The 22,902-nt window shown below is 37.3% G+C and overlaps 1 protein-coding gene across 1 annotated transcript in view; it reads right to left on the bottom strand.

Annotated features, from left to right (window-relative positions):
• Window positions 1–1,397: 1,397 nt before the first annotated feature.
• LOC121416808 (serine/threonine-protein phosphatase 6 regulatory ankyrin repeat subunit B-like) overlaps window positions 1,398–22,902 on the bottom strand; it is a 22,237-nt gene continuing 732 nt past the window's right edge. The window contains exons 2-8 of the mRNA XM_041610318.1: window positions 9,797–9,886; window positions 7,763–7,813; window positions 4,712–7,268; window positions 4,372–4,594; window positions 3,048–4,329; window positions 2,111–2,293; window positions 1,398–1,559 (exon numbers count right to left, since the gene is read on the bottom strand). Of these exons, the coding sequence (XP_041466252.1) occupies window positions 1,398–1,559; window positions 2,111–2,293; window positions 3,048–4,329; window positions 4,372–4,594; window positions 4,712–7,268; window positions 7,763–7,813; window positions 9,797–9,886 (4,548 nt within the window). The remainder of the gene's footprint in view (window positions 1,560–2,110; window positions 2,294–3,047; window positions 4,330–4,371; window positions 4,595–4,711; window positions 7,269–7,762; window positions 7,814–9,796; window positions 9,887–22,902) is intronic.

Raw genomic sequence — 22,902 nt, 5'->3', positions numbered from 1 at the left:
TGGAAGTAGATATGGAAATAGACCATGAAGATGGACGTACCGTCCAGACGGAAGAAACAGAAACAACACCACCAACAACATAGACAACACATTGGGAGTGTTTCATAAAAAGACTTGTCGAACGTTTTATCTGACAAGTCCCGGTGTATCCGACAGTTAACATAGTAGTTATGCTTCTCAGCCAATCAAAATTAAGTAAATTCGTCAGATCTGATAACTTGTCGGACAGAAATATTGATGAAATGTTCACCAGATGGCACAATGGACATCGACAACGGTAATGACGACAACGATAAAAAAAAGACTGATATAAACATGGAGTTGACAGAGAGACTGCAACAAACTATTATGACTACTGTAAACTTAACCATGTTAAAGTCAGGATTGAACAGAAGGAAGACCATGACAAATTAATTTACTGTAATTATCAAAAATGTTCAGAGAGAATATAAATCAAATGTTGAAGGGTTGACAAGTGAGAAAAGCGTGAAGTCCCATTTCGGGAAAATTTAAATGCATTGATAAAAATAATAACATGCAGAGCTTGAGTTCATCATATGATATGAATTATACTTCATTTGAATTGACAATTCACGAAAAAAAAACACACATAAAGGTATTATCAAAGTAGATATTACAAAACAACAACTTAGGTATTTCGGTCGAATCTATATAATGTCAAATGATAACAATAAAAAGTTGATAAAGACGTATGTTGCGATCTAGGTTAAAGAGTACACCTATGTAATAGTAGGAACAAAGGTCACTGGTGGCAGATAAAACTACCAAACCAATTTCGGAAGGATACTGTGCCCTTAATTACACTAATTGTATGTTTCCGATAGGAATTCTATTCAAATAGTGTGTGATTGTGTTGTGTTAACAATTGATGTGATGTTTAAGAAATGTTCTTACCTCTTGTAGACTTTACCTCATCCAATGAAGGCAACCTGCAAGTAATTACAAACCAAAACCACTGTATATAGTTCTTTATTAGTATTTGCCAGCTTTCCCCATTTGTAATTCTTTTTGGAATTTAGAATAATAAATGTAATCACACGTAAACGATATCACCGCAAAATGAAATGAACCAATGGGTATAGCTCCTGTGTTTGGAGTTTTTGAACTTGAAATAACATAAAGTGGTTTTTGTTTCTTATTTACACAACGAAATATTAATTTGTACCCTAAATGGTTTGATGTGCACTTCCACCAAAAGAATACAATTCTGTTCAGACTAACTTCACATTAATAATTCAGAAATCAGCAGCAATCCCGAGGGTTGGGAATTTCACCCCTACCCTTTTTTAGTTTGTGGACAACATGGTGAATTTTGTCCATAAACGTATTCCCAACTTTTTCATGTAACGACTCACGATATAACAACAGAGAAACAGTCACCTTGACAATATCATCTGCCTGACTAGTTCATCCTTGGCATAGTGGATCGGTAGGTTGCCTGTCTCATCCTTTACATTTAGCTTGGCGCCATTCTCAATGAGATAAAACACCAACGACTCATTTGGAGATAACCCACCATTGTAGTACTCGTCGGATATCTGAAAAAGAGAACAGCTAACTTTCATAATTTATTAAATGTATTAAAATGTAAATGTTATACACTTTAAATGTATTTGCACAACTGTTCTTATATGGGAATATTTTGTTCTGAAATATTAAATATTAATATTATTATATGGGAGTCAATGAAAACTAATGTGCAGTGTCGCCTGCAATCACACAGTGGGATAGCTACATGTATATACTATAATAAGGTCCATATTCTCGGTCGTCGGTCGTAGGTCTTGACGCCCTTCGCTTTAATAAAAAAAAATGATAAAATGTATTTAGTTTATTAACAATAATAAAGGGAGACCTTTTAGCAGAATGATCTTCTATCATTCTATGAGAATTTAATTCATTAAGCTACATGGTGACTTGTAACCTTTGATGACCTGGATTAAGGAATTTTACGACTTAAACTATGACGGGAGGATGCCTGAAAGCATATGCTACCACGTTTTCCAATCATATATGCTGTCTGCCAGAACACTCATAAGTGCTACGAATATTGCTAACAACTTCATGGAACCAATTTTGAATGAATCACCTTTTTAAGTGTATCAGTGTTTTGAACTGTCATGTTGTTCCTGTAGCATAATTCGATGGCTTTATGAATGCAGGTCTGGCCGTCACAAGACTGCACATTGAGATCACATCCGTAGGAAATCAACTTCTCGATGATAGCTGTATGACCGCGATGGACAGCGAGATGAATGGGTGCTGAATAGTCCTGGATGGAAAGAAAGGTAATTTACGTATCAGGCCCCAAAAATATATATCAGGGGCTAGTTAATGCTGCAACATTGTATAAACTTTAACATTGTGATAAACTGGGATTTTCGGTGCTCCGTTTCAGCTTCCAATGCTAGCTCTTCTGATCATTTGGGGGCCAAATAATCACCCCAAGCCCCCGTGTATTTTTCCCTGCTCCTTATGCAAATTAGCATCTTTGCTTTAATTGATGGTGGACAAGTAACGATCCCCAAAAGAGTTAAAATTGATTTGTCCTTTAAAAAATACCACCATACTTTGGTTATCGAATATGTACATCAAAGATACAGTCCTCAAAGAAATGTAAAGAAAAAACAGTGAAGGTAGATTTATGTACATTTCCTTCCACAAAAATTACATACCTTGGTATTCAACTTGTTTCGTCTTGCCTTATTCAATTCAGCTCCCCCACAGATCAGACACTCTGTGATATTAAGATGACCATGGATAGCCGCAATGTGTAATGCAGTCGAACCAGTATCATCTCCTTTATTCACATCAGCACCTTTGCTAATCAGGTATTTAGTGATGTCAAGATGACCACTCTGTACAGCACTATGTAATACAGTCTGACTATCATTATCCTCCTTATTGACCTCTGCTCCTTGACTGATCAGATATTTGATAACGTCAGTATGACCACTCTCAGCAGCGTTGTGTAATGCAGTCTGACCATCATTATCCTCCTTATTGAATTCCGCTCCTTTACTGACCAGATGTTTGATGACGTCAATATGGCCATTTTGAGCAGCTTTGTGTAATACAGTCTGACTATCATTATTCTCCTTATTGACTTCAGCTCCTTGACTGACCAGATATTTGATGACGTTAATATGACCATTCTCTGCAGCGTTGTGCAATGCAGTCTGACCATCATTATCCTCCTTATTGACTTCCACTCCTTGACTGACCAGATATTTGATGACGTCAATATCACCTTTCTCAGCAGCGTTGTGTAAAGCAGTCTGACCATCATTATCCTCCTTATTTACTTCCACTCCTTGACTGACCAGATGTTTGATGACGTCAATATGACCATTCTCAGCAGCGTTGTGTAAAGCAGTCTGACCATCATTATCCTCCTTATTTACTTCCACTCCTTGGCTGATAAGATACTTGGTGACGTCAACATGACCATTCTTAGCAGCACTGTGTAATGCAGTCGAGCCATGACTATCCCCTTTATTGGCCTCAGATCCTTCACTGATCAGATATTCGATAACGTCAATATGGCCATTTCGAGCAGCTTTGTGTAATGCAGTCTGACCATCGTTATTCTCCTTATTGACCTCTGCTCCTTGACTGATCAGATATCTGATGACGTCATTATGACCATTCTCAGCAGCGTTGTGTAATGCAGTCTGACCATCATTATCCTCCTTATTGGAATCCGCTCCTTGACTGGCCAGATGTTTGATGACGTCAATATGACCATTCTCAGCAGCGTTGTGTAAAGCAGTCTGACCATCATTATCCTTCTTATTTACTTCCACTCCTTGACTGACCGTATATTTCATGACGTCAATATAACCATTCTCAGCAGCATTGTGTAATGCAGTCTGACCATTATTATCCTTATCATTGACTTCCTCCCCTTGACTGACTAGATATTTGACTACATCAACATGGCCATTTCGAGCAGTTTTGTGTAATACAGTCTGACCATCATTATCCTCCTTATTTACTTCCATTCCTTGACTGACCAGATGTTTGATGACGTCAATATGACCATTCTCAGCAGCCCTGTGTAATGCAGTCTGACCATCATTATCCTCTTTATTTACTTCCACTCCTTGACTGACCAGATATTTGATGACGTCAATATGACCATTCTCAGCAGCATTGTGTAATGCAGTCTGACCATTATTTTCCTTCATACTGACTTCCGCTCCTTGACTGACCAGATATTTGACTACGTCAATATGGCCATTACGAGCAGCTTTGTGTAATGCAGTTTGACCATTATTATCCTCCTTATTGACTTCCGCTCCTTGACTGACCAGATATTTGATGATGTCATTAATGATTTGATTAAACATATGAAAATTCAAAATACATGCCGCATTGTGCAAAGCAGTCTGGCCATTATTATCCTTCTTATTGACTTCCGCTCCTTGACTGATCAGATATTTGACTACGTCAATACGGCCATTTCGAGCAGCGTTGTGTAATGCAGTCTGACCATTATTATCCTCCTTATTGACTTCCGCTCCTTGACTGACCAGATATTTGACTACGTCAATACGGCCATTACGAGCAGCTTTGTGTAATGCAGTTTGACCATTATTATCCTCCTTATTGACTTCCGCTCCTTGACTGACCAGATATTTGATGATGTCATTAATGATTTGATTAAACATATGAAAATTCAAAATACATGCCGCATTGTGCAAAGCAGTCTGGCCATTATTATCCTTCTTATTGACTTCCGCTCCTTGACTGATCAGATATTTGACTACGTCAATACGGCCATTTCGAGCAGCGTTGTGTAATGCAGTCTGACCATTATTATCCTCCTTATTGACTTCCGCTCCTTGACTGACCAGATATTTGACTACGTCAATACGGCCATTACGAGCAGCTTTGTGTAATGCAGTTTGACCATTATTATCCTCCTTATTGACTTCCGCTCCTTGACTGACCAGATATTTGATGATGTCATTAATGTTTCGATTAAACATATAAAAATCAAAAAAACATGCCGCATTGTGCAAAGCAGTCTGGCCATTATTATCCTTCTTATTGACCTCAGCTCCTTTGGTGATCAGATATTTGACTACGTCAATACGGCCATTTCGAGCAGCTTTGTGTAATGCAGTCTGACCATTATTATCCTCCTTATTGACTTCCGCTCCTTGACTGACCAGATATTTCACTACGTCAATACGGCCATTTCGAGCAGCGTTGTGTAATGCAGTCTGACCATTATTATCCTCCTTATTGACTTCCGCTCCTTGACTGACCAGATATTTGATGACGTCAATATGGCCATTACGAGCAGCTTTGTGTAATGCAGTTTGACCATTATTATCCTCCTTATTGACTTCCGCTCCTTGACTGACCAGATATTTGATGACGTCAATATGGCCATTACGAGCAGCTTTGTGTAATGCAGTCTGACTATTTTTATCCTCCTTATTGACTTCCGCTCCTTGACTGACCAGATATTTGATGACGTCAACACGACCTCTTCGAGCAGCTATGTGTAATACAGTCTTACCATCATTTTCCTCCTTATTGACTTCCGCTCCTTGACTGAACAGATACATGATGGCGTCAATATGATCATTCTTTTTTGCGTTGTGTAATGCAGTCTGACCATTGTTATCCTTCATATTGACTTCCGCTCCTTGACTGACCAGATATTTGATGACGTCAATGTGTTTTTCAGGCATTGAATAACCCCAATAACATGCCGCATTGTGCAAAGCAGTCTGGCCATTATTATCCTTCTTATTGACCTCAACTCCTTTGGTGATCAGATATTTGACTACGTCAATACGGCCATTTCGAGCTGCTTTGTGTAATGCAGTCTGACCATTCTTTTCCTTCTTATTGACTTCCGCTCCTAGACTGACCAAATATTTGATGACATCAATATGACCATTCTCAGCAGCGTTGTGTAATGCAGTCTCCCCATCATTTTCCTTCTTATTGATTTCCGCTCCTTTACTGACCAGATATTTGATGACGTCAATATGACCATTCTCAGCAGCTTTGTGTAATGCATTCTGGCCATTCTTATCCTCCTTATTGACTTCAGCTCCTTGACTGACCAGATATTTGATGACGTTTATGTATTGATCAGACATTGAATAACCCCCATAACATGCCGCATTGTGCAAAGCAGTCTGGTCATTATTATCCTTCTTATTGACCTCAGCTCCTTTGGTGATCAGATATTTGACTACGTGAATATGGCAATTTCGAGCTGCTTTGTGTAATGCAGTCTGACCATTCTTTTCCTTCTTATTGACTTCCGCTCCTAGACTGACCAAATATTTGATGACATCAATATGACCATTCTCAGCAGCGTTGTGTAATGCAGTCTCCCCATCATTTTCCTTCTTATTGATTTCCGCTCCTTGACTGACCAGATATTTGATGACGTCAGTATGACCATTCTCAGCTGCGTTGTTTAATGCAGTCTGACCATTTGTATTCTTCTTATTGACCTCAGCTCCTTGACTGACCAGATATTTGATGAAGTCAATATGACCATTCTCAGCAGCCCTGTTTAATACAGTCTGACCATCATTATCCTCGTTATTGACTTCCGCTCCTTGACTGACCAGATACTTCATGACGTCAATGTTTCGATCAAGCATATATAAACGGCAATAACGTGCCGCATTTTGCAAAGCAGTCTGACCATTTTTATCTATCTTATTGACCTCAGCTCCTTTGGTAATCAGATATTTGACTACGTGAATATGGCAATTTCGAGCTGCTTTGTGTAATGCAGTCTGACCATTCTTTTCCTTCTTATTGACTTCCGCTCCTAGACTGACCAAATATTTGATGACATCAATATGACCATTCTCAGCAGCGTTGAGTAATTCAGTCTTCCCATTCTTATCCTCCTTATTGACTTCAGCTCCTTGACTGATCAGATATTTCATGACGTCAATATGACCATTCTCAGCAGCTTTGTGTAATGCAGTCTGACTATTTTTATCCTTCTTATTGACTTCCGCTCCTTGACTGACCAGATATTTGACTACGTCAATATGGATATTTCGAGCAGCCCTGTGTAATACAGTCTGACCATTATTATCCTCCTTATTGACTTCCGCTCCTTGACTGACCAGATATTTGATGACGTCAATATGGCCATTGTCAGCAGCTTTGTGTAATGTAGTCTGACCATCATAATCCTCCTTATTGATTTCAGCTCCCTGGCTGATTAGATATTTGATGTCGTCAATATCACCCTTTTGAATAGCATTGTGTAATGCAGTCTGGCCATTTTGATCTCTTTTATTAATATCAGCTCCCTGACTGACGGGATATTTGACGTGCTTATTATCATTTTTCACTATTGTAGTTGATGGTGCTTGGTTGTTCCCCATTGTGATTTAAATGAGTTAACTTCTGATAAACCATTACTAGTTCATTAACAACTTGATAATCCTGTCACTACACAGCATCATTAATCTGTAGCTCCCTTATTGATCCCTTTTCCAGATGTAATTCACCATTTCTAAAAGTATTACAATCACATAATAAAATCAACAGGAAAGTCATATGACCATGCAGCGCCAGGCAGAAATATTTGAAAATGTGCAATGCAAGTTGTTAGTTAAATAGGCGATATTGTACTTTATTCAGATTTGAACTTCAGAACCATAATTATACATGTAAATTTACATGGCAGCTATAAAAAAAATTCCTTTAGGGATATATCTTTATTTAAACAACGTCTTACCCGCTGGCATAGACAGAGGGCTGAAACCCCACCACCCCCGCCCTTCTTCCCCTATAAAAATGAAGAGAGCGGAGAAGAGGGAGATAAAAGATAGGACGAAAATATGAATAAAATTTGAGGGGAATACTTGAAAAGTAAATAAAAATTTTAAAAAAATAAAATTTGGTCAAATAAAAAAAAAGGATTTTGCATTACTCTCATGGCCCTGGAAAGTTGGGAGCATTAACTTCAAATTGAGTTTGAGTAAAATCACTTTCATTTTGCTTTGAGGAGAAAACGCTTGTTTTCTTTTTGTTCTCTTGACATTTTCCCCCCAAAACCAGCACACCTTCAAAAATCGTTCCAGGTCCAAATTGCATTGAGTTAGTTCAGTGGAGTACGGCGGATGGGGAAAAATCAAGAGACCTAAAATTTAACCTGGGCTTGCTGAAACACCCCCAAAAATTTTTTTGGGGGGGTGCTGCGTGTGTTATTTTCCATGTAAGCAGCACCCCCTAGAATTCTGGTAGGTGTGGCAATATTGATGAATATTGCCGAAAGGGGTCTACATTTTTTAATTAATGCCCCCCCCCCCTTATTTTTTTGCTTGTCAAATTTCTCGGGAGTGAAACCTTTCTTTTTGCTTGTCAAATTTACATCAGCGCCCCCTGTAAAAATTAAATCGTTCCCAGGACCCTGCGGTAGCGGATGGAGGCCTAGAGCGGTCCCTTTCCCCCAATTGATTCGCCTTCATCATAGACCCTCTACCGAAGTAAGGACTTTGTGTAAAACGGGAATCAAACATAAATTTAAATTCACTGCGAACAACTGTAATCATTCAGGGCCGTCGCCAGGGGGGGGGGTGCGGAGGGTGCGAACGCACCCCCCTTCAGAACCAAAAAAAAAAAAAAATTAAAAAAAAATAATAAAAAAAAAAAAAAAAAATTGTATGACCATCTAGCAATGGTAAGCCAGTATCCTTCACAGACACCGAAACTGCATTGAGGAACAATAGGCATGTTGACCAGTATGTACTTTCTATATCCATTCTGGCCGGCGGGCTATATAACTGCATGAAATTGAGTTAATACGTTGTTTTTTGTGTTTTTGTGTTTTTTTTTTCATAAAAAACACCCCCCCCCCCCCTAGAAAAAAGCTGGTGACGGACCTGATCATAAAGTATGAGAATTATTCTATTATTCTAAATACGTGAGCAATGAAAAGAAAGGTTTTTATTCAAAGTAAATTCAAGGAAATGAGAATGAAGACCGGTGATGGACGCAATTAAGGTCACCAGCTATAATATTGTAACTTGCCCCGTCCCGTCTTTTCTTACAGACACATTAAAATATGTATTACAAGCATTGCAACACTATAATCACCTCTACATTTCGTCCTATCATAATAAAAGTGTCACATCAAAATTAAATAATGAAACAGGGGTATTGTTGTGAATTCATTTTTCACTAAATCCATACACACATAATTCTTTTGTCTACTTGACAGATAAAGTCATGGATAGAATCTAGACTACATGAGTTGAAATGGAGTAAGTTCAACATGTTACTGACTTGAAACTCTGAGATTGCATTAAAATCATTTGACAACCAATATTTATTACAGACATCAAATAGATTAGAGTTCCAATCAGGATCAATATCATTAATAACATCAGCATGGTCATCATATGGAATCATCTTGAGGTAAGGTTAGGTAAAGAATCGAAAACTTGATCAAGTTTAAACAAATTATTTAACTCTAAGTTAGAGAGAGCTTGAAAAAGGAAAATTGAAGTTACGTATCATCAATAGTCCCACACACCACCAACAATAAAAACAGGGATATTAATCAACACACATGTTTAAACAAGAAATAATTGTTGAAAATGTGCACATGCATGTAAAGTCCGCAAGTAGTCTATCATTATGTTCATTTGTGGTTCCACTGCAAGGCAAAGACAGAAGAACAGACTCTGTCAAGTAGTAAAATTCATGTAATGTCCTGTTCACTGTAGCTACAATTTCGTAATATCACTTTCAGATATTATAGGCCTACATTTCTTTTCTGGTCTACATCCAGGGTTTTTTTTACAAGGACTGCAGTCTTCCCATCGACAGACCACGCTGCTTCAAGATACTGTAAAAGCTGTTATTTTCGCGTACAGAATTTTTCGCGAATCGCGGGGGTCCCGACATTTTCGCGGGTTGTTAAATTCGCGATCAGAAGATGTATGATACATTTCCACAGCATTTCAAAGAAGCAAAACTAGTGCAATTCATGTGCAAATCTACACTTCTCAAAATTATCATGCTGATATGTCTTTTGTACATAAATATGTCCCTGTAAAAACAGTTACAAATTGTGGAAAAAGTGGCTTAAATTTCACTTTTTTAACCTTTAGATCTAAAAATTCATCATGCCACAGGATCTATAGGGTTAAGCAATCTTTGGAATTTGTGTTTGATTCGATTCATTTTTCAAAAAGTTGGTAAAAAGTGCAAAATTGTGGAATTTTGTGAACAGAATGTTCACCTTCAAAATTCTGGTCATGTGACTTATGAATATTAATGAGTATGCAAATAGCTACCAATACGTGTGTATAGAGTCAATCAGATGACAATAAAATCAAATTGTTTCATGGAAAATACATTTTAATATTACAGTGAGTGTATAAATATTGATAAAATAATGTTAGAAAATAGTTTAGGCCCTGATTTTGTTTGAGAAATTAAAAAAAGTGAAATTCTAGCTAACTTTTTGAATCACTAACTGTACTTTCTAAGCCTATTTTTTGTACATATAGAGGTGCATAACTCCAGTTTCTCAATATGCAGGATGTTTACAAAAGCAAAGCTTTGCTGTTGGGGGCATTGGCGCTGACTAAGAAATGTGTCAATATTTTCGCGTGTTGTTAAATTCGCGGCCGATCGGCAATTCGCGAAATCCGCGAAAATAAAACCCCCGCGAAAATAACAGCTCCTACAGTAGTCCTTGGTTTCAACAGTTTTCTTTACACTGGTCCCTATTTGTTTGTTATAGTTGAAATTTTGGAAAGCAAGCACGATCCATGTTTTATAACACAGTATATTGTATTTTATTGCCATGATAAAATATGGTTCAACATTTATGGGCTTTTGTAATCTTGACAGATCCATCAATGGATTTATTCACATTTGTTCAAACGACGTAAGTCTTAATTGTTTCAGATATTAGATGGGTTCAAAGAACAGCATTGTCTTAATTGCAGCTTTTGCCACCCCCATGCATAATAATTTTTATATTACTGTTCCAGATTCTCAGAGATATCCAATGTAAAGCCCCAGTCACATATAGACACGGATCCTCACGGATCAACACGGCAATACCGGCATGATCCGGGGAGGTCCGGGATAGTTTTGAACCGGATGACTGTAAACACGGCATCAACACGGCAGCTTCACACGGATCTACACGGACCATGCCGGCAGAGCACGTCGTCAACACGGACCAACACGTCAGCAACACGGACCAACCCGTCAGCTACACGGACCAACACGTCAGCAACACGGACCAACACGTCAGCTACAAGGACCAACACGTCAGCTACACGGACCAACACGTCAGCTACACGGACCAACACGTCAGCTACACGGACCAACACGTCAACAACACGGACCAACACGTCAGCTACAAGGACCAACACGTCAGCTACACGGACCAACACGTCAGCTCAAGGACCAACACGGCAGCTATATTGACCAGCACGGCAAATGAAAATCTGTTCACAACAATGAGCTGATATTTATCTAATTATATATTTATTTATCTATTTGTTCATTTTTTTCTCATCCTTGTCGCAAAATTATCATGTTGTGTTTAAAAATATATCAAAATTTCCTTAACCAGTAAAAACGCAGTTTTTTTTATACAACACAGTTTACTGTTTTAACAGTAGTTGTTAAATGTTAAGTACTTTAAATCTTGAACGACAAATGTAATTTCGATTTGATTTGATATCACTTCATTAAAATCACAATAAAGGAAAGAAATTTACAAAGTCTATACAAAACATAATAACAATTAAGATAGGCCCAGGTTATGACGCATATTACTGTCGATGCAGGGCAGTAGTATAAAACTTAATGTACAATTTCGATGTAACAGGTACATAACATATAACATATACATATGATAACAAAGTAGTGGGTAAATATTAGGAAAAAAAGGAAAAAAATTATTCATACATGCACTAAGTTTACAAATATTAGGTTGGGGCCAATCTCCAAAGCGTAAGAAAATATCCTGAATCATTTAATCATCCACTTGAATAAATTAAGCATGTTTGTGTCAACTGTTTAATAACTACTAAAAAGTTCATAAAGTAAATAGCGCTGTAATGATTTTGATGGGGAAAAAAGAACACGGACTGCCAAGGATACTCCAGGCAGCTACACGGACCTACACGGCAGCTACACGGACCTACACGGCAGCCACACGGACCTACACGGACCATCCCGGATGGCTTTGCCAACACGGCAGTCCACGGATGACGCCGGATGTTTTTGACAGTCAAAAACTGCCGTGTTGGCCTCCCGGACGTTCAAGGACCAACACGGACCACCCCGGACCTCCAAGGATGCCCAAGGTGCCAACACGGATCTCTCCCCGGACCACCCCGGATCAGATCCGGGATGGTCCGGGGTGGTCCGGGCTCTATATGTGACTGGGGCTTAAGCACAAGTCACTGAATGGGTTGGGCTTTTGACCCGTTACGGCAGCCATCAGCTGTAAATTACCAGTTCGTCTACTGCCAACTCGTCCGCTCATCACACCCCGTCTACCATGATCATTATTCTAATGCCATTCTGCCCATCAACATGTCGTCTGTAAACTATTAGGTCCAACGTCACTTCGTCTAATCACCAGTAAATCTCTCCATTCTTCAATTCTAGAATGAGTATATGACATTTATAAATTTGATGTTTATTTATTTCACCCGCGTTATTACGCATTTATACCGCCAAACTAAAACACTGTCCTTGTCTCTCTACAGCAACAAATATTGCAAATTACGCTTATATAGATGGAAGTCATTAAATAAAGTGTTTTGGGTTTTGCTCCCCCCCCCCCAAAAAAAAAAAACCGGCACAGAAACAAATAGAAAAACATATTTTTCACAAAAAGGGAAAGTAAAAAAAATGTTTTTTATATAATGTTTGATTTTACTATTTCCTTATCCAAAATGATAAACAAGAAATTTCATCACTAGCCACAGAAGCCTGCAGCAATTATCCCGATTGAGGAGTTTGCCTGCAGTAACAGGAAGAAGAGTTTTAGTCGTTGTTCGAATTTTTTTTCTAAAACCGAGTGCTTTCTTTTATTTAGTATTGGGCCTATCTCTTTTTTTCTTACTTTCTTTCTTTTCTTTCTCTCTTTCTTTCTTTTTATCTTTCTTTCTTTCTTTCCTTCTTTCTTTCTTTCCTTCTTTCTTTCTTTCCTTCTTTCTTTCTTTCCTTCTTTCTTTCTTTCCTTCTTTCTTTATTTCCTTCTTTCCTTCCTTTCTTTCTTCCTTTCATATCAATTTGTTTGCGCTCTTTTTTTGCAGTGCGTAGCGTGTTAAATTATTTCCCTATGGAGAATAATAGAAAATACGCCGTTTTTGAGGGATTTGCTAAGATATCTCCCAAACGCGTCAACAAGGTGATCTATCAAAACAGAATAGAATGGAGCAGATTCTCACCTTGAACATGATATGATTTTCATTTAATTTTAGTCAAATTAAGTTCTGTCACTTTTGAGGTTTTTGGAACCTTTTTTGATGATTTTGGAAATCCATTTGTACATGAGCCAATGTGCAAGTGCGGGAAACGAAACGTTTGGTGCGACTTCACATTGTTGTAAAAACGTCACAATAGACCCTATCAAAAAAAGACATTTTGCAGAAAATGCTGTAGATTGCGAATACCTAAGAATGATTTTGATTGGATAAAAAAAACCTCTGTCACTTTTCACATTTCTTTCTTTCTTCCTTTCTTCCTTCCTTTCTTTCTTTCTTTCTTTCTTCCTTCCTTCCTTTCTTTCTTTTTTTATAATTCTTATTTCTTTCCTTCCCTCCTTCCTTCTGTCCACCTTTCTTTTCTTTTCTTTCTGTACTTCCTTTCTTTCTTTCTTTAATTCTTTCTTTCGGCGTTTATAGGCACTAAAACTAAAGCTTGTATTCATGCTTTCCTCCAATTCAAGGCCCTATATAAACAAGGTTGCGACAACAGGGGTCAAAGGTCAAATTTGAAGGATCTCGAATAGTTCCAACCGGGCCTTTTTGTCGACTGCTACCATTGGAAATGCGTGCAAAATTTTGAATCATTTTTTATAATTATATCGAAAATTGACGTTAGAAATTTATTTTAACGCTGCACGTTCATATAAATATATTACAGACCACCTAAATTTATCAAATTTGTACGATCTCATAACAAAAAAAGTGAAATATCGTTGATTTGAAAAATGGCAACCGAGTTCGTCGCACGCCGTAAATGCTCACTGCTGCTGTAGCGAGCGGGACGCTGCACTAATTTTCCCCGGAACTGTCGGGCTGGATGTAAGGTTCTGCTCGTCCCCCACGGGTCGTTTGGAGAGCGACAGGTGAGATACCGGTATGTCATGTGGTGCCATAAATACTAGTTTTATATCCTAAATTCTTGTTGTAGATTTTGTGCCGTTGTAAAATTAGCTGAATTTTATTTTTTTTTACCAGAGCACTCAAAAACATGAATGATTTAGGATATCTTTGTGCTTGACTTTAGTTTGACTTTGACTTTGAGTTTGACTGATTGGGGCGGGCCCGGCCGGCCCTTAACTATTTATTTTTGATTTCTGATATTTAAATAGGCCACAGGGCGGCACATATCATCAACTTGTTGGTTTACCATGTGGCCCTATTATAAAAAATAACAGCAAAAAATGTTACTAGATCTATTAATAATACCAAATAGATCTAACGACTCGTTAGATCTAGATCTACATGCAGTGAGTTAAAATAAACTGCCAAAATTTACAGGCAAAAATGTAAGCAAACATGTTATAAGAAAGATTATTGGTATCCTTAATTGGGAATTATATTCATTTAATATTAAAATCAACTATGACAATTTGAATCAAACTTGTGAATTTAGATTTTGAAGATGAAACATATATTGCTTGATGGAAAGTGAGATGAATGCTGTGCAGAATGCAGATATTCAATTCCACTTGCATTATTCTTAATAAGATAGAACAAAATTAATTTCAAGAATTCAATTTATTTTGGGGCCAATGCATCAAATGAATTTACAACCAGGACTATCAAATAATGAAGTGCTTTATCCAATTTAGATCAAAAGAACATAAAAAAAGAAAGTAAATTAATATTTATTCATTTCAGTCACCACACAGCACAAGGTTTACTAAATGAGGATTATGTTAGGTTATTCATATCATAAAATTTTACATCTCTGTGGATAAGTGGTCTTTTCAGTTGTCACCAGAATAAGGCTAGTGCTATTTTCCCCTTATGTTCCTATCGCTACAGAATTTTTCATAGCGTTCTTAATATTACTACCCTTTATGCCCTGTAAAAACATACCATGGTGTTCTTTGGATTTTATACTTCTTCAATGCCTTATATACATGTACCTCGGTGCTCGCGAGATCAACATGCTTTATTTTATTTTCATATGATACAGGCCAGGGTTATCCTTATAGTTGCCACTGTGATGTAAAACTAAAACTATTCCGAAGGAAAGTGAAATACCCAAGAAGGCCTAGTACAGTACTAGACCAAAAACATTAGTATCTGTATTTAATTGTTTTGCTGAACTGCGTTTGCTTCTCTCACATAGTAAAGTGTCAGAAATTTTTAAATAAATCCCCAGAAATGGTTATTCCTGTCTAGCCTAGTACCAATTTGGCTATAAACTCTTTGTTGTGTACTGGGTGAGTTCAATTCTCACGAGGCATATTCGAACATCATTGACCACCAAGTCTATGATAACCCTAAATGCTTTCATGGTGTCAGTACATGGACAAATGAGTTTAGTAATCCAGTTGGTTTGCATGTAGCTTCCTTTTTATTAAATATTACTTTAATTTCTGCACTGCTAATACTTTGCACATTTTCTAGACCAAAAGTCTTCAATCTCTGTACCATCTTAGATGTTGTAACTTCTGGAAGTTTCCATGGCGAAGAAGAATAGTGTAGCAAAAAACATCTGAGATAGTGTAGTAGGTTTCATGGTCATCATGTATTTTTCTTGGGCAAATGTTGGTCCTGAAAAGGACCACCCAATCTTGACGTTTCGACAAGTGTGTTCTTGTCATCCTACTCATGCCTTGTGTACTGAAAGCCCTCTCACTCAGACAGCAAGTTTTGTATGTGCTAGTCTTTACATGGAGCCACACTTAAACAAGTTTCATTCGGTTTGTGCCTGCAGACTAATGCAGCCATTGCACTACCTCACCCATCCAATGCCATATAATGTTCATATTGGCATTAAAATGTATTTGCTTAATAAAACAACCCCTTTACAACTACCGGTATCTAAATTAACGTGTGATCCAACTATATTATTGTTACATGTACACTTAATATGAAATAAAACAAACAAGAGGTAGAGAGTGAGAGATTGACCCTCATTTTATGCTGTTGCCACCAATGAAAGTTCTGAATTTAAATTTGGAACTTCATGAGAGTCGAACTCATCCAACATTGCACAAAATGCGGTCAGAAGACAGGCGGAATGATACATGATGCATGATTTAAAGGAGAAGATTTCAAGGAAATAAGAAAGATTGATTGCACAATGTAGCCCTACATGTATGTAATATAATCACATCTTATTACTATCATGATGGAAATCAAACAATCATACTTACACAGCTTACGGGCTTATCCAGTAGTTCCTCTCATCCAAAACAGACCAATTGGCAGCAATTAGGGCCTATTTTATTGTCCACAATCAAATTTTTAAAAAATCTACATTAAGATCTTACTTAGATAAGTTTGGTGCATCAATGATTATCTTGTCAACTAAGCATGTATTATCATTGGCTTTTGTAATTAGTTATCACAACATACATATCAACAGAGTAGAGGTCTACATATTAGGCCTTTAAAGTTTCTTTGAAAACTACAAAGAATTTATTTTAATTCCAAACCATTTCAAATTACTTGGCCTAGTCAAAGATATTTTTGGTCTAGATATCCAACCTGTCCAGTCATGCAACTAGTGGTATGATGGGGGCACTTATCCAATACTACAAGGTTGTGATAACATCAATGTGGTCAACACCACTTTTAAAAAATGCAGTGCTAAGCTAACACCACTTTTATCACAAGGTTGTGATAACCTTGTTCGCAGTTAGTAACCTGTGTGGTGAACAAGATTGTCAATTTTCTCTTGATCTAGACTGGATGAATACTTGATATTTTTGAACAGTCAATCTTGACTATACAGTGAATTCATCATCATAAAAAAATGCCTTGGCAAAAAACTAAATTGAATTCTTAAAATTTATTATTTTTTTCTAATTAAAAAGAGAAAAGGAGAGTCTGTGGAGATGAAGATCTGCATCAGTCACAGAGGGCCTCACAGAAATATGCTCAAAATTAGAAGTTTTTGAGCACTCTTGTGAATGAAAAAATAAAATTCTAAGTCTAGAATGAAAATAACTGAATGGATCTGACTTTTTGAGTGTGCATCGTACATGAATGTTGCATTGACTCAAGACAGAAAGAGTGGCGTGGTTGGAGAGTGCAAGTAGATGGGGTGCTTCCACTCTTCCCGAACTTCGAAAAAAAAAATTTTCCAGGAAAGGTTCCAGAAATTAAAAAAATTCCAAGAAATTCAGGGAAATCCAAAAATTACAAGGGGGCCCCCCTTCAGAAGCATAATTGTAATGTAGAAATGCAAGTGTGCCCCTGCCCTCCCCCTTTAATAGTGAAGTCCCTTTTTATTTTTGCATGTCAATTTTTTCCTCAGGAAAATGTGCCTCCCCTTTTGGAAAATCCTGGATCCACCCGCCATGATTACAATTAAATGACAATTTACTGTAGCAACTTAAAAATATTCATGTAATATTTTACAAAGATTTAGATCTAACATTAGATCTTCCTCCGGATCCAGACATAGGCTACGTCGTCGGAGTTCAAAATTTTCTGCCCTTGTCATTTCGTTCCTATTTTTCAAGAGGACATGAATAAAAAAATTTAATTTCTTGAATCTTCTGGGACCAAATTTAGGCTCACTGTATTATTGCCAGATTTTCATTAAAAATCAAAATGGAAAATTCCAGGAATTGTCTATGAATTTCAGAAAATTTGGGATTCATTTTCAGAAAATTTGTTTTGGCTCTGTGGAACATCGATGAGGGGTTTGGTGTCCGGACACTGAAAAATGAAGCCTTGTATTTGTAGAAGTCTACTCTAGGCTTGCTGTTGTTTATCTCACTTTTTTTTCATTTTCATCTCACTTCTCAGGAAAATTAAAGCAAAAAAATATAGCTTGAATAATGCTTTTCACCATCATTATTTGTTCTTTATAATATTTTCTTACATTCTGTGCAAAAAAAATCAAAGACATTTCTTGTAAACTTTTCAAAATTGAAAGGAGATGTCACGAGTCCGGACCCAACCCATTAGAAAACACAACCACAGCGTATATCGAGCTACTGAGCCAGCCGCACTGCCGGCTACGGTTGCCAGTCCCATACCGTATCTTTACTGTCACGTTTACGCCTTGGAACTATTAAAAATTAGTAAAAAAGCATGTTAAAATTCAAAATTATTGCAAACCAATCATATCAAAATGAAGCAAATAAAATTCCCGTTAAAAACTATCATTTTGTTTTTCTTAATAACAATTGTAATTACCTGAAATTTGCTGTTGAATATTGTCCTCCATTGACTTTGTACACAAACTTCGGTGAGTTTGGAACTATTGAAAAGCTCCATGAGCAAATGACGGCAACTTCCGGTGTCGCAACCTTGTTTATATAGGGCCTTGCTCCAATTGGTCTGGCGCCATCTGCGACAAATTATGCAGTCTCTGCTTTCCAGATCCGTTGAACCAAAATGTGAGCATTTCTTTGTTTACTTTAGATTTTGACGAAAACTGGTGAGTGTGAAACTCTGTTCTATGTATATTTCTTTTAAGAGCGATGTAATGGTAAGATTCATAAATAGAGAGATTAGTGCAGATACATGAAGTATGATAAACGAAATGTGACCCTTTTTTGAGCACCGCACCGGAACCTACCACCACAGTCCACATCTCACCAGCACTCCCGAGGCCCGAAGCTTCCCGGGAGGCATTCTTCACGATCTCGAAACTAAGTTTGTGTGACTGTCGGAGTGCAGAATTTGCAGAATGAGCGGCTGACCCTGAGACTTTGTAGTACTAGTACTACTACTAGTAGTAGTAGTAGTACAGTAGAGGCGCACGGCCAATATGGGGAGACTCTCTCCAATATAAGGCAATAGGGGAGACAATCTCCCACATTGGAGACTTGCTTTGGCCTTTGCAAAAGGACAAAAGAAACAACACCAACAAAAACACAATTTTTTCCACCCAAAATTTTGTCTCGCTGAGGCCAGAAGCCCATTCGTTTTGTGTGTGGATGACAACAAAAATCCTTATCAAAACAAAAGTAGACGGTGAAAAGGCGTAAATTCTCATGAGGAATCTGCTTATCACTGTATTTGCCGCCAAGGTAATCCTTTTGCCGCAAATGTAAACAAAGAAAATTAGTCTCCAAAACTGGAGACTGTCTCTGAAATTTGATACCCAAATTCTTTACAAAAGTCTCTGATGTTGGAGATAATCTCCCACATTGGAGACAGTCTCCAATTTTGCCGTGCGCCTCTACTGTAGTAGTAGTATGGTATTTATTCAAAAGGAAAACTGGCAAAACACTCCTAAGACTGAAAAATCCAGTGCACAGTATAAACAAAGGCAAAGTACAATATATTAAAGATGAAATAAAAGCAAACAATTACAACCAACTGATAATCATATTACACAATCATAAAAGATATACCTAAAGAAAAAAAAAACTTTAAAAAGTAACATATTGATCAATGAAGCATGTACAAACGTCAAGAAGTGTGAAAGTGTAATTCGAACAGAACGCAACTAGGGCATTAAAAGATATATTACATGTATAACCATGTAATACGGGGACAAAAATAAAGGGGAAAAGAGAAAGGGAGAGGGAGTTGAGAGGACCAATTTTATGGGAATCATAAATATAAAAAGAAAAGGAAGAGAAAGAAAAAAAATGAGGATGAGATACTTGTAGGATGAATGATGAAAAAAGAGTGACAAGGGAAAAGAGTGGGTGGAAAGAAACAGGAAGGGAAGGTAAAGGAGGGGCAGATGAAGGCAAAAAATGGAAAAGAAGACCAACAGAAGGAGGAAAGATAGTAGGAAAAAATGGACGCAAAGCTGGTATTAACATTGTAAATAGCAGTAAGTGATAAGAAAAAATGCCAAGAATACGTCAATGAAGAGAAAAAAAGGTGAAACGTGTGGTCAATGAGATAATGGCAAGAAAGATGGGCATTGGCACGCATTAAAATTTAGTATATACATACATTAGAGTTAAAGAGAAATGCCAGTAGTTGCAGTAAACACTGATTTCATGAGAAAGTCTGTAAAAACAGGCTTAATTGTCAGAATATCATCGAAGATCTAGATCTGGTACAGTTATATAAACTGAACTTTGTGAAATCTTGAAATCTACGCTGAAAAACGTTCACACTGAAGATCACCAACACAGATAGGCACACGTGGGACAGTGTATTATTATTGCTGGAATAAAGACCTGACGGAAGTGACCGAATCCGCGCGTATTTCTCAGCAATTACACAATTTCTCCCAGAATCCTTTGGCACATATTTTTTATTGAGTACAAGCAGACACTTGGGTGGTCGTAGATTCTGTAAAAAGTCATTTTGAGGTCGTTACGAAAACTGGAATTTATCTTTAACTGTTTCATTCATTTGATCTAAAAAAATAAGAATTGTGCGAATCGCCTTATTGCCGGGGAATAAAAACCGGTTCAGAAAACATTACAATTTCAAATATTAACAAGGTAAAATGTGTCATTAACAAGCTTTCAATATTGCAGAAATTCATTTACACGTTTGAGGTAAATTAAAATAGGAAAGTGAAGAAAGAAGGGGGTAAGAAAGGAGAAAAAAGTGGGGAAAATATCAAAAGGGAAAACAAAAGGAAAGTAAAAAATAAAGGAATTGAGCAAGGTTTGTGATAATATTAAAAAATACAACAAAATCATTGTGAATTCAGTATAGATACAATATGTGGTATCGCGGATTGTTTGTATCTTCGAGTTCTGCAAAATGGTATGTCCAAGCATTCAGAGTTCCGGAGCTGGACATTCGAGCGGGACTGGGATCTGGTAGGGGGGAGCATATCTCGATGACGCTCAGATTTTAGTAACCCAAGTCCAAAACGAAGCAGGAGGTCATCTTTACGTTCTTTGAGAGTTTTTATTCCGTACAATGTACATGATGTAAGCTGATCGAAATAAGGTACAACATTCGGAAATGCAATGCAGCGTAGAGCTCGCTTTTGAACACGTTCTAGTTCTTCTACCTGGGCCGCAGTAAGACTCGAACTCCAAACGGTGATCCAAATTCTAAAAGTGGGCGAATGTAGACTTTGAAGATGGTCACGAAATCATCTACACTTGCACCATGCTTCTTAACAACATTAAGAATATAAAAATGCCGCGCTGTACGAGAGATCATGAGCTCAACCTGAAGATCAAACTTAAGATTCAACTGGATCATGATTCCAAGTAGCACCAAGGATTCCACCCATTCCAAACGGCAATCATTGATATGAAGAGGCTCTTTAGGAGGGTGAGGAGATTTCATGAAGCTGAACTGCATAGCCTTACATTTATCAGGTTTCAATTTCATATCGTTTTCAACACACCAATCACTAAGGGCATCAATAAAATTGTGAGAGCTCTGGGGCTGACTCAGTCTGAGATGAGGTTAAACTCTCTTCAGATCAGAAAGTTTTAACTCCCAGAAGACCTAATGCAGCACTTTATTTCCAATTCATCTGATATCATATGCCAATTCGTCCAATTCATTGACATTGCCAATCTCCTTAAGATCCTTAAATCAATTGGTCTATCAATATATGGTATCATTTTATCAATCATCAGTTCATGTGGTGGTAGTGGATCATATTACCAAACACTTCATGAATTCAATCATATCAAACACATTATTCTAAAAAAATTCACCAAACTTTTACCATGAATACACTATTACCTACAAAATATAAATGTGTAAAAATTTTGCCGAAATGGTTTTTCCTTTTTACAATATTAGCTTCCAATCGGACCCCTCTTCGCATGTGAAATATTTTGGCCACTTGAAAAAGGTATCGTATTACCGAACGTGTGTTTTCTATGGGAAAAGTTGAGAAAGCAACAAAATCAGTGATTGGGCTAATTTGACCATATTTTTAATTATTTTGTCTTTGTGTATATTAAGACTTTGAAAATGTGTTTTTGACCATTTTTCATCATCTTTCTAATCAAGCTCTTATTGGAAGGATGCTGCAAAATTTTGAGCGTGTGAAATTATTTTTTGATGCGTATGATGCGTGCGTTCGGTAATACAAGGCCGGTCGGTAATACAATCACTCACTATACTAGTACTCACCACATGGTCTACTTTCATATTTAGTCTAATGCCATTCTATCTAATAACGAGTTGGTTCAATTGCCATTTTATTTAGTCCATACTGTTTGGTCTAATTGTGCAAAATGAATGAAAAGAAAGTGGGTATTATTACTAATACTATTACTTAGTCTTGAGGACTCCATGTCTGATATCTTTTAATATTTTGACATATACTTCTTCAACAGACATTGAGTCTTGAACCGCCGACCATGTATACATGTATAACTATGTACACAAAGATGGATTTCCCTAGGAAATCCATAGTTAGAGGGTGAAATTGGTTTGTAGGGTCGAATTTCATTTATCTATGAACCTTCAGGTGCCTAATGCGTATAAAGGGATAAAAATTGTTTCACTATAAATGGTAAATATGAGACGTTTTTTACCAGACCCAATCTCCCGTAGATCCCTTGATTTGTTT

Source organism: Lytechinus variegatus, chromosome 6 (genome assembly GCF_018143015.1).
Source record: "Lytechinus variegatus isolate NC3 chromosome 6, Lvar_3.0, whole genome shotgun sequence".
Classification (NCBI taxonomy): domain Eukaryota; kingdom Metazoa; phylum Echinodermata; class Echinoidea; order Temnopleuroida; family Toxopneustidae; genus Lytechinus; species Lytechinus variegatus.
Note: the sequence above shows the minus strand (reverse complement) of the source record. Positions and strands in the feature narration are given on the sequence as shown.